Below are 19,498 nucleotides of genomic sequence, written 5' to 3'. Positions count from 1 at the left end.
GCAAAAGCAAAACCAGGCGAGGAGGCGACGGCAGCGCGGTGACAAGAGTGATGAGGACATGGACACAGACTTCTCTCAAAGTATGGGGCCCAGCAATGTAGACATCATGGTGTTAATGGGGCAGGTTCATGCTGTGGAACGCCAACTCTAGGCCCAGGAAACAAGCACAGACTGGTGGGACCGCATACTGTTGCGTATCTGGGACGATTCCCAGTGGCTGTGAAACTTTCGCATGCATAAGGGCACTTTCATGGAACTTTGTGACTTGCTTTCCCCTGCCCTGAAGCGCCAGAATACCAAGATGAGAGCAGCCCTCACAGTTCACGAGTGGTGATAGCCCTGTGGAAGCTTGCAATGCCAGACAGCTACTGGTCAGTCGGGCATCAATTTGGAGTGGGCAAATCTACTGTGGGGGCTGCTGTGATCCAAGTAGCCCATGCAATCAAAGAGCTGCTGATATCAAGGGTGGTGACTCTGGGAAACGTACAGGTCACAGTGGATGGCTTTGCTGCAATGGGATTCCCTAACTAGACAGAACCCATATCCCTATCTTGGCACCGGAGCACCAAGGCAGTGAGTACATAAACCGAAAGGGGTACTTTTTCAATGGTGATTCATGCACTGGTGGATCACAAAGGACGTTTCACCAACATCGTGGGATGGCTGGGAAAGGTACATGATGCTCGCATCTTCAGGGACTCTGGTCTGTTTGAACAGCTGCAGCAAGGGACTTTCTTCCCAGACCAGAAAATAACCGTTGGGGATGTTGAAATGCCTGTAGTTATTCTTGGGGACCCAGCCTACCCCTTAATGCCATGGCTCATGAATCTGTACACAGGCAGAAGCTGTTCAACTATAGGCTGAGCAAGTGCAGAATGGTGGAAGAATGTGCATTTGGATGTTTAAAAGTGCACTGGCACAGTTTACTGACTCGGATAGACCTCAGCGAAACCAATATTCCCATTGTTATTACTGCTTGCTGTGTGCTCCACAATATCTGTGAGAATAAGGGGGAGATGGTTATGGCGGGGTGGGAGGTTGAGGCAAATTGCCTGGCTGCTGATTACGCGCAGCCAGACACCAGGGCAGTTAGCATAGTACAGGAGGGCATGGCGCGCATCAGAGAAGCTTTGAAAACCAGTTTCATGACTGGCCAGGCTACGATGTGAAAGTTCTGTTTGTTTCTCCTTGATGCCCCCCCCACTCCCTTTGGTTCACTCTACTTCCCTGTAAGCTAACCACCCTCCCCTCCCCCCTTTGATCACCACTTGCAGAGGCAATAAAGTCATTGTTGCTTCACATTCATGCATTCTTTATTAATTCATCACACAAATAGGGGGATAACTGCCAAGGTAGCCTGGGTAGGGTGGGGGAGAAGGGAAGGACAAGGCCACACTGCACTTTAAAACTTATTGAATGCCAGCTTTCTGTTGCTTGGGCAGTCCTCTGGGGTGGAGTAGTTGGGTGCCCGGAGGCCCCCCCACCATGTTCTTGAGCTTCTGGGTGAGGAGACTATGGAACTTGGGGAGGAGGGTGGTTGGTTACACAGGGGATGTAGCAGCGGTCTGTGCTCATGCTGCCTTTCCTGAACCTCAACCATACGCTGGAGCATACCAGTTTGTTCCTCCAGTATCCTCACCATTGCCTCTTGCCTTCTGTCAGCAAGCCACCTATCATCTTCAGCCCGACACCTGTCCTCGCGTTCATATTGTGCTTTCCTGGACTCTGACACTGTCTGCCTCCATGCATTCTGCTGTGCTCTTTCAGTGTGGGAGGACTGCATGGGCTCAGAGAACATTTAATCGCAAATGTGGTTTTTTTGCCTTCTAATCTTCACTAGCCTCTGGGAAGGAGAAGATTGTGTGAGCGTTGAAAAATTTGCAGCTGGTGGAAGTAAAAAAAAAAGGGAGTGTGGTAGTTAAAAAGACATTTAGGAGAACAATGGGTAGACTCTTTCATGGTAAACCTTGCTGTTAACATTACATAGCACATGTGCTTTCGGTACAAGGTTGCATTTTGCCTCTTATTGAGAGTAGGGTATGCTGGTTTGGTGTGAGAGATCACTCACACAGGGCAGGGCAACAGAATTTGGCTTGCAGGCAGCCATGGAAAGACACAGTCTTTTGGCGTCTTTAACCTTCATATCATGTGGGAATGGTTTCGAACAGCAGCGCCCTCATTTCCCATACCAAGCAGCCATTGGGTTGTCCATTTAAAATGGGTTGGCAATTTAAGAAGAGGGGCTGTGGTTTTCAGGTTAATGTGCAGCACAAACTCAACTAACACCCCCCTCAATTCTCTGGGATGATCGCTTCACCCCTCTCCCCACTGTGTGGCTAACAGCGGGGAACATTTCTGTTCAGCCACAGGCAAACAACCCAGCAGGAACGGGCACCTCTGAATGTCCCCTTAATAAAATCAACCTATTTCAGCCAGGTGACCATGAATGATATCAATCTCTTGAGAATAACAGAGAGAGATAAAGAACGGATGTTGTTTGAATACCAGAAAACACCGGGACCATACGCTGTGTTATGCAATGATTCGACTACGTGCTACTGGCCTGGCGTGGTAAAGTGTCCTGTCATGGAGGATGGAATAAAGCTGCCCTCCCCAGAAACCTTTTGCAAAGGCTTTGGGAGTACATCCAGGAGAGCTTTATGGAGATGTCCCTGGAGGATTTCCGCTCCATCCCCAGACACATTAACAGACTTTTCCAGTAGCTGTATTGGCCGTGAATGCCAGGACAAATTAATCATTAAACATGCTTGCTTTTAAACCATGTATAATATTTACAAAGGTACACTCACCAGAGGTCCCTTCTCTGCCTGGCGAGTCCAGGAGGCAGCCTTGGGTGGGTTCGGGGGGTACTGGCTCCAGGTCCAGGGTGAGAAACAGTTCCTGGCTGTTGGGGAAAACGGTTTCTCCGCTTGCTTGCTCTGAGCTATCATCAACCTCCTCCTCCTCCTCCTCCCCAAAACCGCATCCCTGTTGCATGCTACTCCATTGACGGAGTCAAAGCAAAGGGTTGGGGTAGTGGTGGCTGCGCCTCCTAGAATGGCATGCAGCTCATCAGAGAAGCGGCATGTTTGGGGCTCTGACGTGGAGTGGCCGTTTGCCTTTTTGGTAGGCTTCCCTCAGCTCCTTAAGTTTCACACGGCACTGCTGCGGGTCCCTGTTATAGCCTCTGTCCTTCATGCCCTTGGAGATTTTTTCAAATGTTTGGGCATTTCATCTTTTGGAACAGAGTTCTGATAGCATGGATTCGTCTCCCCATACAGCGATCAGATCCCGTACCTCCCGTTTGGTCCATGCTGGATTTCTTTTGTGATTCTGGGACTCCATCATGGTCACCTCTGCTGATGAGATCTGCACTCACATGCAGATTGCCACTCTGGCGAAACAGGAAATAAAATTCAAAAGTTTGCGGGCCTTTTCCTGTCTACCTGGGCAGTGCATCTGAGTTGAGAGCGCTGTCCAGAGTGGTCAAAATGGAGCACTCTGGGATAGCTCCTGGAGGCCAATACCATTGAATTGTGACCACAGTACCCCAAATTTGACCTGGCAAAGTCAATTTCAGCACTAATCCCCGTGTCGGGGGAGTACAGAAATAAATTTTAAGAGCCCTTTAAGTCGGAAAAACCGGCTTTGTCGTGTGGATGGGCAGAGGGTTAAATCGATGCAACGCTGCTAAATTCGACCTAAAGTCGTAGTGTAGACCAAGGCTAAGACTTTCAACTATTTACAGAGTGAAAAGGAGAGTATATTAGGGAATCATAGAATATTAGGGTTGGAAGAGACCTCAGGAGGTCATCTAGTCCAATCCCCTGCTCAAAGCAGGACCAAATACCAACTAAATCATCCCAGCCAGGGCTTTGTCAAGCCGGGCCTTAAAAACCTCTAAGGATGGAGATTGCATCACCTCCCTAGGGTAACTCATTCCAGTGCTTCACCACCCTCCTAGTGAAATAGTGTTTCCTAATATCCTATCCAACCTAGACCTCCCCCACTGCAACTTGAGACCATTGCTTCTTGTTCTGTCATCTGCCACCACTGAGAACAGCCTAGCTCCATCCTCTTTGGAACCTCACTTCAGGTAGTTGAAGACTGCTATCAAATCCCTCCTCACTCTTCTCTTCTGCAGACTAAATAACCCCAGTTCCTTCAGCCTCTCCTCATAAGTCATGTGCCTCAGCCCCCGACTCATTTTAGTTTCCTTCTGCTGGACTCTCTTCAATTTGTCCACATCCCTTCTGTAGTGGGGGGACCAAAACTGGATGCAACACTCCAGATGTGGCCTCACCAGTGCCAAATAGAGGGGAATAATCACTTCCCTCGATCTGCTGGCAATGCTCCTATACAAATACAGCCCAATATGCCGTTGGCCTTCTTGACAACAAGGGTACACTGCTGACTCATATCCAGCTTCTCGTCCACTGTAATGCCCAGGTCGTTTCTGCAGAACTGCTGCTTAGCCAGTTGGTCCCTAGTCTGTAGCAGTACATGGGATTCTTCCTTCCTAAGTGCAGGACTCTGCACTTGTCCTTGTTGAACCTCATCACATTTCTTTTGGCCCAATCCTCCAATCTGTCTAGGTCACTCTGGACCCTACCCCTACCCTCTAGCATATCTACCTCTCCCCCAAGCTTAGTGTCATCTGTGAACTCACTGAGGGTGCAATTCATTCCATCACCCAGATCGTTAATAAAGATGTTGAACAAAACTGGCCCTAGGACCAACCTCTGGGGCACTCCACTTGATACCAGCTAATGCAAGAGAGGAGCTGCTCCAATGACCGTCACTGGCAGTAAGAAGGAACTGAAGAGGCGGTGGGTCGGCAAGGAGCTATATACACCGCAATGAAGGTGCCACTCCAGGGGGCTCCACAGCCGACCCGATGGATATTGCTAGGGAAAAACCATCCGACAATCGTGCACACAGCACACACACACCTACTTGGAATGGATACGAGCAATCACTCGAAGAAGTATTATTTATCCCTTCACATAACACAAGAACCGGGGTCACCTCATGAAATTAATAGGCAGCAGGCTTTACAACTTTAGGTAAGTTTGTGGAGGATTAATCCATCAATGGCTATTAGCCAAGATGGCCAGGGGGACAACGGGTATTCTTTAGCCTCTGACTGCCAGATGCTGGGGCCCTGTCCAGTTCATTCCCTCTGAAGCATCTGACACTAGCCACTATTGGAAGACAGGATACTGGGCCACATGGACCACAGGTCTGACCCAGTATTCTTATGAGCATCTGCCACTCCTTGGAAGCAACAGGAGTTTTGGGGAGGTGGGGGACACAGGGATGACAAAAAGTTGGCAGCTTTCTTCTATGGATCTTCTTGCTGCCTTTCTGTAGCCCCTCCTCCATTGTCCACAGGCCCAATGAAGGGTGAGAAGCTGTCACTGGAGCCGACACCAAGCGCCAGTATAGAGTGCACAAGTGATGACTTCATCAAGAATGATCCCACACATTCTGCAGATGGAATTTATTGTTATTCCTCCATTGAAAGAAGAGGCAGTTTTATTATACCTAGGAAAGTAGCTTTTTCATTCATTGCACATAGAAAAGGTGAGCCTTCTATCCAATACAGCCACTTTTTAAATACATTTGAACAGTGATTAACTAGCATAAGCATTTGTCACATGAGGAGTTAAGTCACCCAAACCTTTTTCACTGTGAATTAGGAGCACAGGGCTGAGATGCTGCCAATCAAACTGATGAGGGCAAAAAGCTACAGTTCACCTTACAAAAAACTGAGAAATTGTCAAAGGCCACATTCAAAATTTACACAAACTCAAGGGGTGTTTGCTTCTGGGGACGAGGGGAATTGCTTTCCCTCAAAGTGTTCTGTCATTTAAAGATAAAATTTAGTGAAAAGGAAAAGCCTTTATACAATATAGTCTCCAAATTCAGTCCCACAAGTTATTTTCTTAAAAATTCAGTTCAGTAAATTTAACACACATTTCAGAAGCTAACTGCATTCAGATCAGGGAATATTGGAAGGATTACTTTAAAAAAATAAAAAACAGCTCTGAATTTTGCTTCTGAGACGGAAGCACTGTCTCTGAACCAACAATGATTCCAATCAGTCTTGCTTTGCATCCTTCAAGGCTTGAAGTCTTTCTAACAGGGGAGGGTGGGAATAATGCCACATTGAAAATATCCAGTCAGAAACAGGAAATCCCAAGTTATCTTTGTTTAATTTGATCAGAGCAGAGTATAGGTCTTTGGCCTTCCCAAGCTCCTTGGCAAATGCATCAGCTTGAAACTCAAATCGTCGGCTCAACACAGTCAAGCAAAAGGAGAGAACCTGTAGTGGGAAAAATAGATGAAAATGGTATAAAATCTCAGCTGCCTACAGTTTCCTTATAGTGTCAGTAAATCATCCAGCAGGAATAAACATCCGTCAGCAAACCAGCTGGAAAGTTTTAACATCAGGGCTGTGCATCATTCTGCATTTGAGCTCAGTCCACCTTCCCATACCACCAAGTTGGGAAGTGTTCCAGGAGAGTCCCCAACCAAGTACCCTGTAACCTAGGGGAAGCTCACTGATCTTGAAATTAGTAGACAAATTCAAATCTCACCTCTACTGTGAGCTAATATTTCAGTGCACTTCATAGCTCTTAACACTGAAAACCTTGCACCCTCAACCCAAGAAGATAGTCAAATATTAATCTCCCATTTTACAAATAAGTTAACAGAGGATGCACAAGGCCTCTTCACACACTGCTGGGAGTAGAATCTAGGTCATTAATATGGCAGACACACATCTTATCCAATCAGTCACACTTCTCAAAATAAAAGTGCCAAATCAGTAGGCATTGGTTATTCCATCTCTAACCGCCAGATCACAATCAGAAGGAGAAGAATCAGAGTTCCATTCTCCAGTATTCTACTCATGTCTAGCAACATTACTCACAGAAAGAGAGTAAGTCAAGTCTATGGTTAGTCTACACAGCAACTACTTCTGTTGCTCAGAGGCAGTAAGATTTCAACACAGCACAGCTGAGGAGGAGGGAGATTGAGGAGAGAAGTGAGAACTGACTGAGAACTGACTGCTTTATTTAATTAATCAGAGTGAGAAAAAAAAAAAAACAAAAACAGACTTGATAGCTTAAAAACTATGTAAAAAAAAAAAAAAACTTTTTCATCATTTTTCATTTCATTTTTTTTGGAATGATGGTGTCATAAATGGGGGCAAGGTTGGAAGATTAGTAGATTTTTTTGGTTACTAATGGAAGAATACTGTACATGGTCACATGGGAAGCTCTAGCTCAGCAGCTTCAGCTTCCTCTACAATGTTGGTTTTTTTTTTTTTTTCTTTTGACCCAGTTGAAGAAAATGAATTGATGTGATGACCAAAATGGAGCTGGGATGGGGAGGGGGGGGAGGGGGGGGCAGGGGGGGGCCCGGGCCCTGGGCTGGGGTGGGGGGGGGGGGGGGGGGGTGGGGTCGGGGGGGGGGGGTGGGGTTGGGGGTGGGGGGGGGGGGGGGGGTGGGGGGGGGGTGGGGGGGGGGGGGGGGGGGGGGGGGGGGGGGGTGGGGGGGGGGGGGAGGGGCTCCGGGCTGGGGTATGGGGAGGGGTGGGTCTGGGGGGGGGGGGGGGGGGGGTGGGGGGGGGATGGGGGGGGGGGGGTGCAGGGGGGGGGCTCAGGTTTGGGGGGGCAGGCTTATCTCGCTTAACTCCCAGTCCTCCCCAGCAGTGTGCTGTCAGCAGGCTTCCTGCCTGTCCTGCCTGTGTGGGCCAGCAGCCAGGTGGTGGCCAGGGCCAGCCAGCAGTGGCCAGCAGCAGGTGGCGGCAAGGCACAGGCCTCGCAGCTGCTGCACCTCTTGCCTGCTCCCCTCTCTCTCTGGTCAATGGGTGTGTGGAGTGTGTGGAACCAGTGCAGCCCCTGCTCCCTCTCTAGCCTGCCTGGTACCGCTGGGACTGGGCTGACCGGGGAGGGCTTTCCCGCCAGCACACCGCCCGTGAGCCGGGCCAGTCCCCACCCAGTAGCTTCACCGACACACACCCATGCCACCAGTGAGTTCCATACCCTACACCCACTAAACCAAAAAAAAAAAACAAAAACAATGAAAAAAGAAGAAAAAAAAAAGAAAAACAAAACAAAAACACACACACACATTACACACACACATTGATCACACACTTTCACACAAGACTTCTTTTCCTTTAATTTTTTATTTTGCCACTTTTTTTTGTTTTTTTTAATGGGGTAATATTTTTTGGGTCTAATAAGTAGCTAATTTTTTTTTTCTTTTTCTTTTCTTTTTCTGTACTTCTTTTAACTTTACTTTTGCTCTCTTCTTGTGCTTTTTGCATTGCTTTTGCTTGTTTTTAATGTGTGGCTGTTTTTTTATAGCTGAGTTTTGGGAAAGGCTATCCTGACATTCTAGAAACATCAACCCTGAATTTCTATTTTGGGTACTTCAACTTTGTGTAGAGTAATGGGACGGCCACCACTAGAGACCTGTGAAATGTTACCAAACTAAGGCTATGTCTACACTACAGACCTTACAACAGCACAGCTGTACTGCTGCAGCTGCACCACTGAAAGGTCTCCCTTGTAGCTGCTCTATTTAAACCACCCCGAATGAGTGGCAGGGTAGCTATGTTGGTGGAAGAGAGTCTCCTGTTGACATAGCACTGTCCACACCAGCACTTATGTTGGTGAAATGTATCTCAGTCAGGGATGGGTTTTTTTCACACCCCTAACTGACAAAAGTGCTAGTGGAGACATAGCCTTAGTGGAGGTTACTTACTGTATTAGAGATTCTTCAAGATGTGTGGTCCTTATCTGTATTCCACAAGTGGGTACACATGTGTGTCATGCGCCTGTGTCCTGAAATTCTTCAAAAACAGTGTCCATTTACCCACATATACACAGTAGAGCCTCGCATGCTCCTGAACAAAGTGTGATAGACCCAGGCCAGGTGGGAACAGCAGAGTAGTAGAAGGGAGATATACTGGCCACTGGATAAGCAGTTTTCTGTTCCCTGAGTGACCAGAGCAGGGGCTGCTCCAGGGTAATGAGAACACCTGACTCCAATTAACCTGCTAAGAGTCAAGTGAGGCTGCTAATTAAGGCCCCTCTGATGCTATAAAAGGGCTCACTCCAGTCAGGCCAAAGGGAGCCAGGGAGCCAGAGGAGAGGAAGTGTGTGCGAGGAACTGGGAGCAAGAGGTGTGCAAGAAGTTGAGAGTGAGTAGGCATGCTGCTGGAGGACTGAGAAGTACAAGCGTTATCAGACATCAGGAGGAAGGTCTGGTGGTGAGGACAAAGAAGGTGTTGGGAGGAAGCCATGGGGAAGTAGCCCAGGGAGTTGCAGCTGTTGCGCAACTGTACCAGGAGGCACTCTAGACAGCTGCAGTCCACAGGGCCCTGGGCTGGAATCTGGAGTAGAGGGCGGGCCCGGGTTCCCCCCAAACCTCCCAACTCCTGATCAAACACAGGAGGAATTGACCTGGACTGTGGCTTCTACCAGAGAGGAAGGTCTCTGGGCTGTTTCCCGACCCACAGGATGAATCTGTGAGGCAAGCAAATCCACCAATAAGCACAGGACCCACCAAGGCAGAGGAGGAACTTTGTCACAAAAGGTATAAGAGGCAGTGCAGGTTGACGCCTCTCCAGTTCCTCTTCTTACTGCAAATAACAGGATATGAAGCAGAGGGGAAGGAGGGTGGATAGAGGAGTACAAATAGGGAGCACACATGTCGAAGAACATCCAGTAAAAGTAAGTAACCTTCACTACTACTTCGACTGATGATCCCTATCTGTATACCACATGTGGGTGACCGGCAAGCAGTGTTCAGACTGGATCAGGGTGTGAGGAAGCTGGCAGCAAAGATGTTTGCAATACTGCCATTCCTACCACTGCCACTGCAGCCGATGCCTGAACTATAGCATACTGTGTTGCAAACATGTGGACAGAACTCCAGCCCTGCAAATGATCTGCAACGGGACATCAGATAGGGATTCCGTGCACACAGCTTGTGCTTACATGGCGTGAGCTGATATCCCTAGTGGGAAGAATTCTTTCTATTTTGTAGTACCCTAAGATGCATCCTGAAACCCCTTTAGAAATCCTCTGGTAGGATCAGGCTTGGGCATGAGCTCTTTCTGCTATGGCAACAAAAAGCCTCAGAGATTTCCTAATGGGTTTGGTTCTTTGCAGGTACAAAGCCAGGGCATGCTGGATGTTGAGGGAGTGAAATCTCTTGTCCTTAGAGGAAGCATAGGGTTTAGGGAACAATACAGGTAAGCGTAGTGCTTGATTGATGCGGAACTCAATGTTGGGGAGAAATCTGAGGTGTAACTGAAGGGAAAAAACAGCTACTAACCTTTCGTAACTATTGTTGAGATGTGTTGCTCATGTCCCTTCCATGTTAGGGTATATGTGCGCCGCATGCACTGTTATCAGAGATTTTTCCCTCAGTGGTATCAGTTGGGTCAACTCTAGTGCCCTCTGGAGCTGAAGACTTATGTGCGGTATAAAAGGCGCTGCCAGCCCCACACTCTCTCAGTTCCTTCTTGTCGGTTAACTCTGACAAAAGGGTAAGAGGGTGGGTCATGGAATGGACATGAGCAATACATCTCGAAGAACAACAGTTGGACTGGGGCCTGGGCAAGGGGAACAGTGCTGACAATGATTGGTCTCTTGTGGAGTGAGCAGTTAAGATGACCAGAGGCAGAACATTTGCCTGCTCATAGCAAGCTCAGATGTAGATGGTCATCTAGGACAAGATCCTCTGGGCTGACACAAGTAGCCCTCTCATCCTTTCCACTATTGCTATGAAGAGTTGCATGGATTTGTAAAAGGGTTTAGTCCTCTCAATATAAAAGGCGTGGGCATGCCTAAGATCCAACAAGTGAAGCCGTCATTCCTCAGAGTTCTTGTGAGGTTTCGGGAAGAAGACTGGTAGGAAAATGGCCTGGCTGTTATGGAATTGTGACACCAGATGGGTACAGAGTTGGACCTTGAAGAACATCTTATAGGGTAGTTCTGATATAAAGGCCTTGATTTCAGAGATCCTTCTGGCTGAGGTGATCGCCACCAGGAAGGCAACCTTCCAAGAGAAAAGTAGCAGGGGGCACAATGCTAATGGCTCAAAGGGAGGACCTGTGAGCTTTGACAGAACCAGATTTAAGTCCCATGGGAGGGGGGTCAGCTCACAGACCTGAGGATAGAGCCTTTTCAGCCTCTTGAGAAACCGAACTGTCATTCCATGGGAGAAGACTGACCTGCTGTTCACTGTAGGGTGGAAGGCCAAGATGATTGCTAAGTGCACTTTAATAGACGAGAGGGCCAGGCCCTGCTGCTTTAAGTGGAGCAAACAGTCCAAGATAGGAAAGATCAAGATGGAGAGAGAGCACGTTCAGAAGCCCACAAAGAGAAACACTTCTACTTGGCCAAGTACATTGCCCTGGTGGAAGGCTTTCTACTGCCTAGCAAGATCTGCTGAACCTGTACATCCTGGGCTCCTAGGAGATGCGACACCTTGAGATGAATGGAGTGATTTGTGCAGAAGTCCCACAGATGGATGGCCTCCTGACACAAGGCTGAAAATTGAACCTCTCCCTGTTTGTTCATTGTTTGTCAGGACTCACACCACCCTGCTTGAGATCTGGGGAAGGAACACCTGGCATACTGAGTACCACCCTGAGCTCCCTGACGTTTATGTGCGGGGAGAGTTCTTCTTGGCACCAGAAGCCCTGATTCCTGAGGTTGTTGACGTGAGCTCCCCACCCTAGGTACAACATGTCTGAGATTAAGGTTACCGATGGTTGAGGGGTAACAAAGTGCACCCCCATTATTACTGATCTCAGGTCTTTCCACCAGTCCAGGGAACCAGAGAAGGGACTGTGAGCACTGAGTCCAAGTGGCATCTGCTCGGGGAGTAAACTGATGCTAGCCACATCTGGAGGGGCCTGAGGCACAGCCCTGCACGCTGAACCACATAACCGCATTCCGCCATATGACTCAGTAGCTTGAGGCAAATCCGAGCCGTTATGATTGGGTGAACACTGACATTGGATATCAGGTCCAACATGGTCCAGAATTGGGCCTCCAGCAGGAAGGTCCTAGCTTGGGTCAAGTCAAGCACTGCCCCAGTAAATTCTGTTCTCTGGACTGGGACAAGAGTTGACCTCTGCTTTTTTATTAGCAATCCCAGTGCTTGGAAGGTGGCTTGGACTGTGCTGATGCTATTGATCAGCCAGTCGTCAAGGTACGGGTAGACTTGTACACCTCACCACCTGAGGAAAGCTGCTATGACCACCATGCATATCGTGAAAATCTAGAGCTGTCGATAGGCCAAATGGAAGAGTGGTGAATTGGTAGTGGCATTGACCCACTATAAACCTGAGAAATCTTCTGCTCATGGAAGACAGAAATGTGTAAGTATGCATCCTTTAAGTTGAGGGACGTGTACCAGTCTCCTGGATCCAGGGACGGCATGATGGAGGCCAGGGAGACCACGTGGAACCTCAGTTTCTTGAGATATGTGTTGAGTCATCGCTAGTCCAAGATGGGCCAGAGACCCCCTTTGGGATTAGGAAATACCAGGAATAAAACTCCTTCCCTCTCAAATCTCGAGGAACCTCCTCCACAGCCCCCATACGTAGGAGGATTGCACCTCCTAGATGAGCAGTTGCTCGTGAGAAGACTCCCTGAAAAGGGACAGGGATGAGAGGATGGATAAAAACTGAAGGATAGTCTGACTGTCACTATACTCAGGATCCAATGGGCCGATGTTATGTATGACCATGCTGGGCTGAAGAGGAATAGACAGTCCAAAAATAAAAGGGGAGGCAGATCTGAAACAGCGACTAGTACAGTGCCCTTGGGCACACCTTCAAAAGGCCTGCTTGGGCCTGCCACTGCATCTGAGACCCCAACTGGAAGGCTGAGGTGGATGGGAGTGGTTGGTGCCATTTATAACTTCCACCCTTTTTTTTTTGTAGGGCTCTTGCCTTGGAGGTGCCAAAAACTAATGAGGGTGCTGAGGCCTGAATTGCTTCCTGGAAGCTGACGGAGTGTACAGGGCTAAGGAATATAGGGTGGCCCTTGAGTCCTTCAGGCTGTGAAGTCTTGTGTCCAAGAAAAGAGGGGAGCCTTCAAAGAGGAGGTCCTGGATAGACTGTTGAACCTTGTGAGGAAGGCCATTCGACTGGAGCCAAGAACACCACCTCACGGTGACAGCAGAGGTCACTGTCCTGGCTGCCGAGTCGGCAGCATTCAGAGCAACCTGGAGAGAAATCCAGGCCAGATTCTCACCCTCCTCCAAGAGGACAGCGAACTCCTTTGTTGAATCTTTGGGCAGGGAGTCTTTAAATTTAGTCAAGTAGTTCCACAGATTAAAATCATATCTCCCTAGCAAAGCCTGTTGGTTGGAGATATGTAGTTGAAGGCCACCCATCAAAAAGATCTAGGCTCTTGGTGTCTTTTTGTTTAGGGATAGTGCTCGACTGGCCCTACCTGTCCCTTTCATTTGCTACAGACACCATCAGGGACTCTTGTGGGGGAATGTGAGTACAGGTATTCAAACCCGCTTGCTGGCACATAATACTTCTTCTCTGCCTTCTTTGAGGTAAGGGGCAGAGAAGAAGGACTTTGTCACAGGGCCTTGACCAGTCATATCATTACCTCGCTGATGGACAAGGCAACCATGGAGGGAGGATATCAATAAGGCCATGAGATGTCTTTTTGAGCTCCTCAATGTCCAGACCCAGTTTTGCAGCAAACTGCTTCATTCAGGTCCTGATGAGCCCTGAAGTCATCCTGTGGAAGCTGGCTATTGGGTCCCATGACAGCCTCATCTGGGGAGGATGAGGAGGATTGCACCAGAGGAGAGGTTCCTTCCTCTTCCTCTGGCTCAACTACATCTGCTGGAGCCATCTCCTGGACGTTGGTACTGGGGTCAATATTCGAGTCGGGGTCTGCTGCTGAGCAGGAGGGAGTGGTAGCCCGTCTCTCGGAAACCACTGAGTAGGAGCAATGGGAGGGAGGGCCCAATACTGGGGGAAAACACCTGGGGTTCCAGTAAGGCTATTGCATCAGCCACTGACCTGCTGGCCAGGTGCTGGTAGGGGGATCAGCACCAAAGTCTGGTGGCACATAAGCTGGTAGGCTTTAGATGGCATATAAGGTTCCCCTTCAGACTCAGAAGAGGAATCCTCTCAGAAACCACAGTGGAGCGGTACTCGCTTCTGCCTCCATGCAGTGCTGGGGTTCCAGAGATGGACTGGCGATTGGGATGCCAGGATCAGGGAAAGCTTGACCCTACAGGGTGCAAGGTGCCCAGTGCTGGGAAAGGAGCCCAATGCTCCTTGTTCCCTCCCTTGCCTCCAGTCACCAGAGCGAGCAGGTGTCCCACTGGAGTTGACAGGACCGGTAGAGAAAGAAGATTCCTAGCTGCTTGGAAAGCCTCCGGTATTAATGCAACCATCCGACTGCTGGCACCACGGTAGCTTCCAGGTATCAGCAGAAGGTCCCGGACCAGACTAAACGCTCTAGGCGGAGATGACGGTGCCATTGTGAGCCCAAGAGTGGCCTGGCACAGGTCTCACTGTGCTGCCTTCTCCCGCTTGTCTTTCTTCTGTATTGGCAAGCGCCTTCTGTCGGTGCACTGCTTAGAATCATAGAATCTCAGGGTTGGAAGGGACCTCAGGAGGTCATCTAGTCCAACCCCCTGCTCAAAGCAGGACCAAACCCAACTAAATCATCCCAGCCAGGGCTTTGTCAAGCCTGACCTTAAAAACCTCTAAGGAAGGAGATTCCACCACCTCCCTAGGTAACCCATTCCAGTTCTTCACCACCCTACTAGTGAAAAAGGTTTTCCTAATGTCCAACCTAAACCTCCCCCTCTGCAACTTGAGACCATTACTCCTTGTTCTGTCATCTTCTACCACTGAGAACAGTCTAGATCCATCCTCTTTGGAACCCCCTTTCAGGTAGTTGAAAGCAGCTATCAAATCCCCCCTCATTCTTCTCTTCTGCAGGCTAAACAATCTCAGTTCCCTCAGCCTCTCCTCATAAGTCATGTGCTCCAGCCCCCTAATCATTTTTGTTGCCCTCTGCTGGACTCTCTCCAATTTATCCACATCATTCTTGTAGTGTGGGGCCCAAAACTGGACACAGTACTCCAGATGAGGCCTCACCAGTGCTGAATAGAGGGGAATGATCACATCCCTCGATCTGCTGGAAATGCCCCTACTTATACAACCCAAAATGCCATTAGCCTTCTTGGCAACAAGGGCACACTGTTGACTTATATTCAGCTTTTCGTCCACCGTAACCCCTAGGTCCTTTTCTGCAGAACTGCTGCCCAGCCATTCGGTCCCTAGTCTGTAGCAGTGCATGGGATTCTTCCGTACTAAGTGCAGGACTCTGCACTTGTCCTTGTTAGAACCTCATCATATTTCTTTTGGCCCAATCCTCTAATTTGTCTAGGTCCCTCTGTATCCTATCCCTACCCTCCAGCGTATCAACCACTCCTCCCAGTTTAGTGTCATCTGCAAACTTGCTAAGGGTGCAGTCCACACCATCCTCCAGATTGTTAATGAAGATATTGAACAAAACCGGCCCCAGCACCGACCCTTGGGGCACTCCACTTGATACCGGCTGCCAACTAGACATGGAACCATTGATCACTACCCATTGAGCCCGACCATCTAGCCAGTTTTCTATCCACCTTACCGTCCATTCATCCAGCCCAGACTTCTTTAACTTGCTGGCAAGAATATTGTGGGAGACTGTATCAAAGGCTTTGCTAAAGTCCAGAAATAGCACATCCACTGCTTTCCCCTCATCCACAGAGCCGGTTATCTCATCATAGAAGGCAATTAGGTTAGTCAGGCATGACTTGCCCTTGGTGAATCCATGCTGACTGTTTCTGATCACTTTCCCCTCCTTTAAGTGGTTCAGAATTGATTCCTTGGGGACCTGTTCCATGATTTTTCCAGGGACTGAGGTGAGACTGACTGCCCTGTAGTTCCCTGGATCTTCCTTCTTCCCTTTTTTAAAGATGAGCACTACATTAGCTTTTTTCCAGTCATCCGGGACCTCCCCCGATCACCATGATTTTTCAAAGATATTAACCAATGGCTCTGACATCTCATCGGCCAACTCCTTTAGCACCCTCGGATGCAGTGCATCCGGCCCCATGGACTTGTGCTCGTCCAGCTTTTCTAAATAGTCCCGAACTACTTCTTTCTCCACAGAGAGCTGGTCACCTCCTCCCCATACCGTGCTGCAGAGTGCAGCTGTCTGGGAGCTGACCTTGTCTGTGAAGACAGAGGCAAAAAAAGCATTGAGTACACTAGCTTTCTCCACATCCTCTGTCACTAGATTCCCTCCCTCATTCAGCAAGGGGCCCACACTTTCCTTGACTTTCTTCCTGTTGCTAACATACCTAAAGAAACCCTTCTTGATACTCCTAACATCTCCGGCTAGCTGCAACTCCAAGTGTGATTTGGCCTTCCTAATTTCACTCCTGCATGCCTGAGCAATACTTTTATACTCCTCCCTGGTTATTTGTCCAATCTTCCACTTCTTGTAAGCTGTTTTTTTGTGTTTAAGACGAGCAAGGATTTCACTGTTAAGCCAAGCTGGTTGCCTGCCATATTTACTTTTCTTCCTACACGTCGGGATGGTTTGTTCCTGCAACCTCAATAAGGATTCTTTAAAATACAGCCAGCTTTCCTCGACTCCTTTCCCCATCATGTTATTCTCCCAGGGGACCTTGCCCATCAGTTCCCTGAGGGAGTCGAAGTCTGCTTTTCTGAAGTCCAGGGTCTCTGTTCTACTGCTCTCCTTTCTTCCTTGTGTCAGGATCCTGAACTTGACCATCTCATGGTCACTGCCTCCCAGGTTCCCATCCACTATTGCTTCCTCTACTATTTCTTCCCTGTTTGTGAGCAGCAGGTCAAGAAGAGCTTTCCCCCTAGTTGGTTCCTCCAGCACTTGCACCAGGAAATTGTCCCCTACACTTTCCAGAAACTTCCTGGATTGTCTGTGCACTGCTGTATTGCTCTCCCAGCAGATATTGGGGTGATTAAAGTCACCCATGAGAACCAGGGCCTGTGAAGCTTCTTGTGCTTCTTCCTCAGCACCAGAGATGGTGAACCATTCTGGGAAGAGCTCCGTCCCGGAGGAGTGCTTTGCACCAATGCTGAAGTACTTGGTGCCAAATGGGAGCAGCTTGGCTCTGAGACTGGTCTGAGGGCATCTTTCATGAGGATAGCCTTCAGCCTAATGTCTCTGTCCCTTTTAGCGCAGGGTCTGAAGTCCTGACAGATCTGGTACTTGTCCCTCACATGAGTTTCCCCCAAGCATTTTAAGCAGCTGGAGTGTGGATCTCTCATGGGCAAACGCTTGCCACAGGAGGCACAAGGTTTGAAGCCCAGGGACCAGGGCATGCACAGCTCCTGGGGCAAAGAAGTCCCTTGACAATACGAACTTACTAATTATATACACTAACACTGATTACAAAAAAATATATACACTAAACTATGATAACTGCAAATGAAACACTGAGAAGAAAGACTTGCAGGAGCAAAAAGGGTTGTTCCAGCAAACATCACGGGAGGAAAGAAGGAACTGAGAGGGTGTGGGGCCGGCAGCACCCGTTATACTGGTGCACAAGTATGTGGCTCCAGAGGGTGCAAGAGCTGGCCCAACGGATACCAGTGAGGGAAAAATCTCTGGCAACGGTGTGCACACACTCTAACATGGAATGGACATGAGGAAGCACTTGAACTCTCTCTTTGTGAAATGTTGTCTAGGGAAGGCATGCTATGATGGCTCCCAGCTCGCTGGCTCTCCTGACCAAAGCAATGCCCACTATGAATGGCCACCTTCATGGACAGTTAGGCCATGGCACATGTTGCCATTGGTTTGAAGGGTAGACCGGTGAGCGTTGACAGGACAAGGTTAAGATTCCACTGAGGAGTAGGTTTAAGGATCAGTGGGAAGGTTCTGATAAAGCCCTTCATAAATATATGAGTTGAGAGTGTAAAGATGGAACTCTTCTCCAGAGGGATGAAGGCACTAACCGCTGCTAGATGTACCTGCATTGAACTAAGAGCTAGACATGTATTCTTCAAGGCTAGGAGTGCCCATGGTACCTAGCAAACATTGGTGGAGTTGTGCTCAGTCCAAAAAGTGTCTCCATTTGGCTAGATAGCAGGTTCTAGTAGAATCTTTTCTACTTTGGTTAAGGGTTTCCTGAATGGCGGCAGAGCATGAACATTCTATTTCCAATGCCTATCCAAACATCAGACCGTGAGGTGAAGTGAGCATGGGTTCGGTTGCTTGATTTTCCCCTTGTCCTTGGTTAGGAGATCAGGAAATGGGCAGATCCTGATAGACTGGTGGGTGGACATCATTAGAAGTTTGGTGAACCAGAACTGTCTGGGCCAGTAGGGTGCTAGGAGAATGATGGTGGCTTTGTTGTGGGCTACTTTCCCTATGACTTGTGGGTGTAGGCAGATGGAAGCAAAGGCGTATCTGGGGCCATCCATCCAAGAACTAAGAGATCACCACTCTCGGAGTTGTGACCCATTGCTCCCCTGGAACAATATACCAGTCTTATAGGTGATACCGGTGGTAGAATGTCTGTGCCTAACCGGGTAAAGAATGTCAGTGAAGCCAAATGGCAAAAATTAAGATGTCTGTACACTAATGCGAGGAGCCTAGGTAACAAAATGGAGGAACTAGAGCTACTGGTGCAGGAAGTGAAACCGGATATTATAGGGATAACAGAAACATGGTGGAATAGTAGTCATGACTGGAGTACAGGTATTGAAGGCTATGTGCTGTTTAGGAAAGACAAAAATAAAGGCAAAGGTGGTGGAGTAGCATTGTATATCAATGATGAGGTAGACTGTAAAGAAATAAGAAGGGATGGAATGGATAAGACAGTCTGTCTGGGAAAAAATCACACTGGGGAAAAAAGCTACTAGAGCCTCCCCTGAGATAGTGCTTGGGGTGTGCTACAGACCGCCGGGATCTGATTTGGATATGGATAGAGACCTCTTTAATGTTTTTAATGAAGTAAACACTAATGGGAATTGTGTGATCATGGGAGACTAACTTCCCAGATATAGACTGGAGGACAAGTGCTAGTAACAATAATAGGGCTCAGATTTTTCTGGATGTGATAGCTGATGGATTTCTTCACCAAGTAGTTGAAGAACCAACAAGAGGGGATGCCATTTTAGATTTGGTTTTGGTGAGTCGTGAGGACCTCATAGAAGAAATGGTTGTAGGGGACAACCTTGGTTCGAGTGATCATGAGCTAATTCAGTTCAAACTAGATAGAAGGATAAACAAAAATAGATCTGGGACTAGGATTTTTTATTTCAAAAGGGCTAACTTTGAAGAATTAAGAAAATTGGTTAGGAAGTGGATTGGACTGAAGAACTTGTGGATCTAAAGGCAGAGGAGGCCTGGAATTACTTCAAGTCAAAGTTGCAGGA

At 48.4% G+C, this 19,498-nt stretch overlaps 1 protein-coding gene across 2 annotated transcripts in view; it reads right to left on the bottom strand.

The window, feature by feature from the left end:
• Positions 1–5,484: 5,484 nt before the first annotated feature.
• The window catches only part of ZMPSTE24 (zinc metallopeptidase STE24), a 94,877-nt gene continuing 80,863 nt past the window's right edge, over positions 5,485–19,498 (bottom strand). For both annotated transcript variants that reach the window (XM_039511829.1, XM_039511828.1), the window contains one exon: positions 5,485–6,328. In XM_039511829.1, coding sequence (XP_039367763.1) covers positions 6,104–6,328 — 225 coding nt within the window. In that variant the 3' untranslated portion in view covers positions 5,485–6,103. The remainder of the gene's footprint in view (positions 6,329–19,498) is intronic.

The sequence above is a fragment of the Mauremys reevesii genome, linkage group 23 (genome assembly GCF_016161935.1).
Source record: "Mauremys reevesii isolate NIE-2019 linkage group 23, ASM1616193v1, whole genome shotgun sequence".
Taxonomy (NCBI): Eukaryota; Metazoa; Chordata; order Testudines; family Geoemydidae; genus Mauremys; species Mauremys reevesii.
Note: the sequence above shows the minus strand (reverse complement) of the source record. Positions and strands in the feature narration are given on the sequence as shown.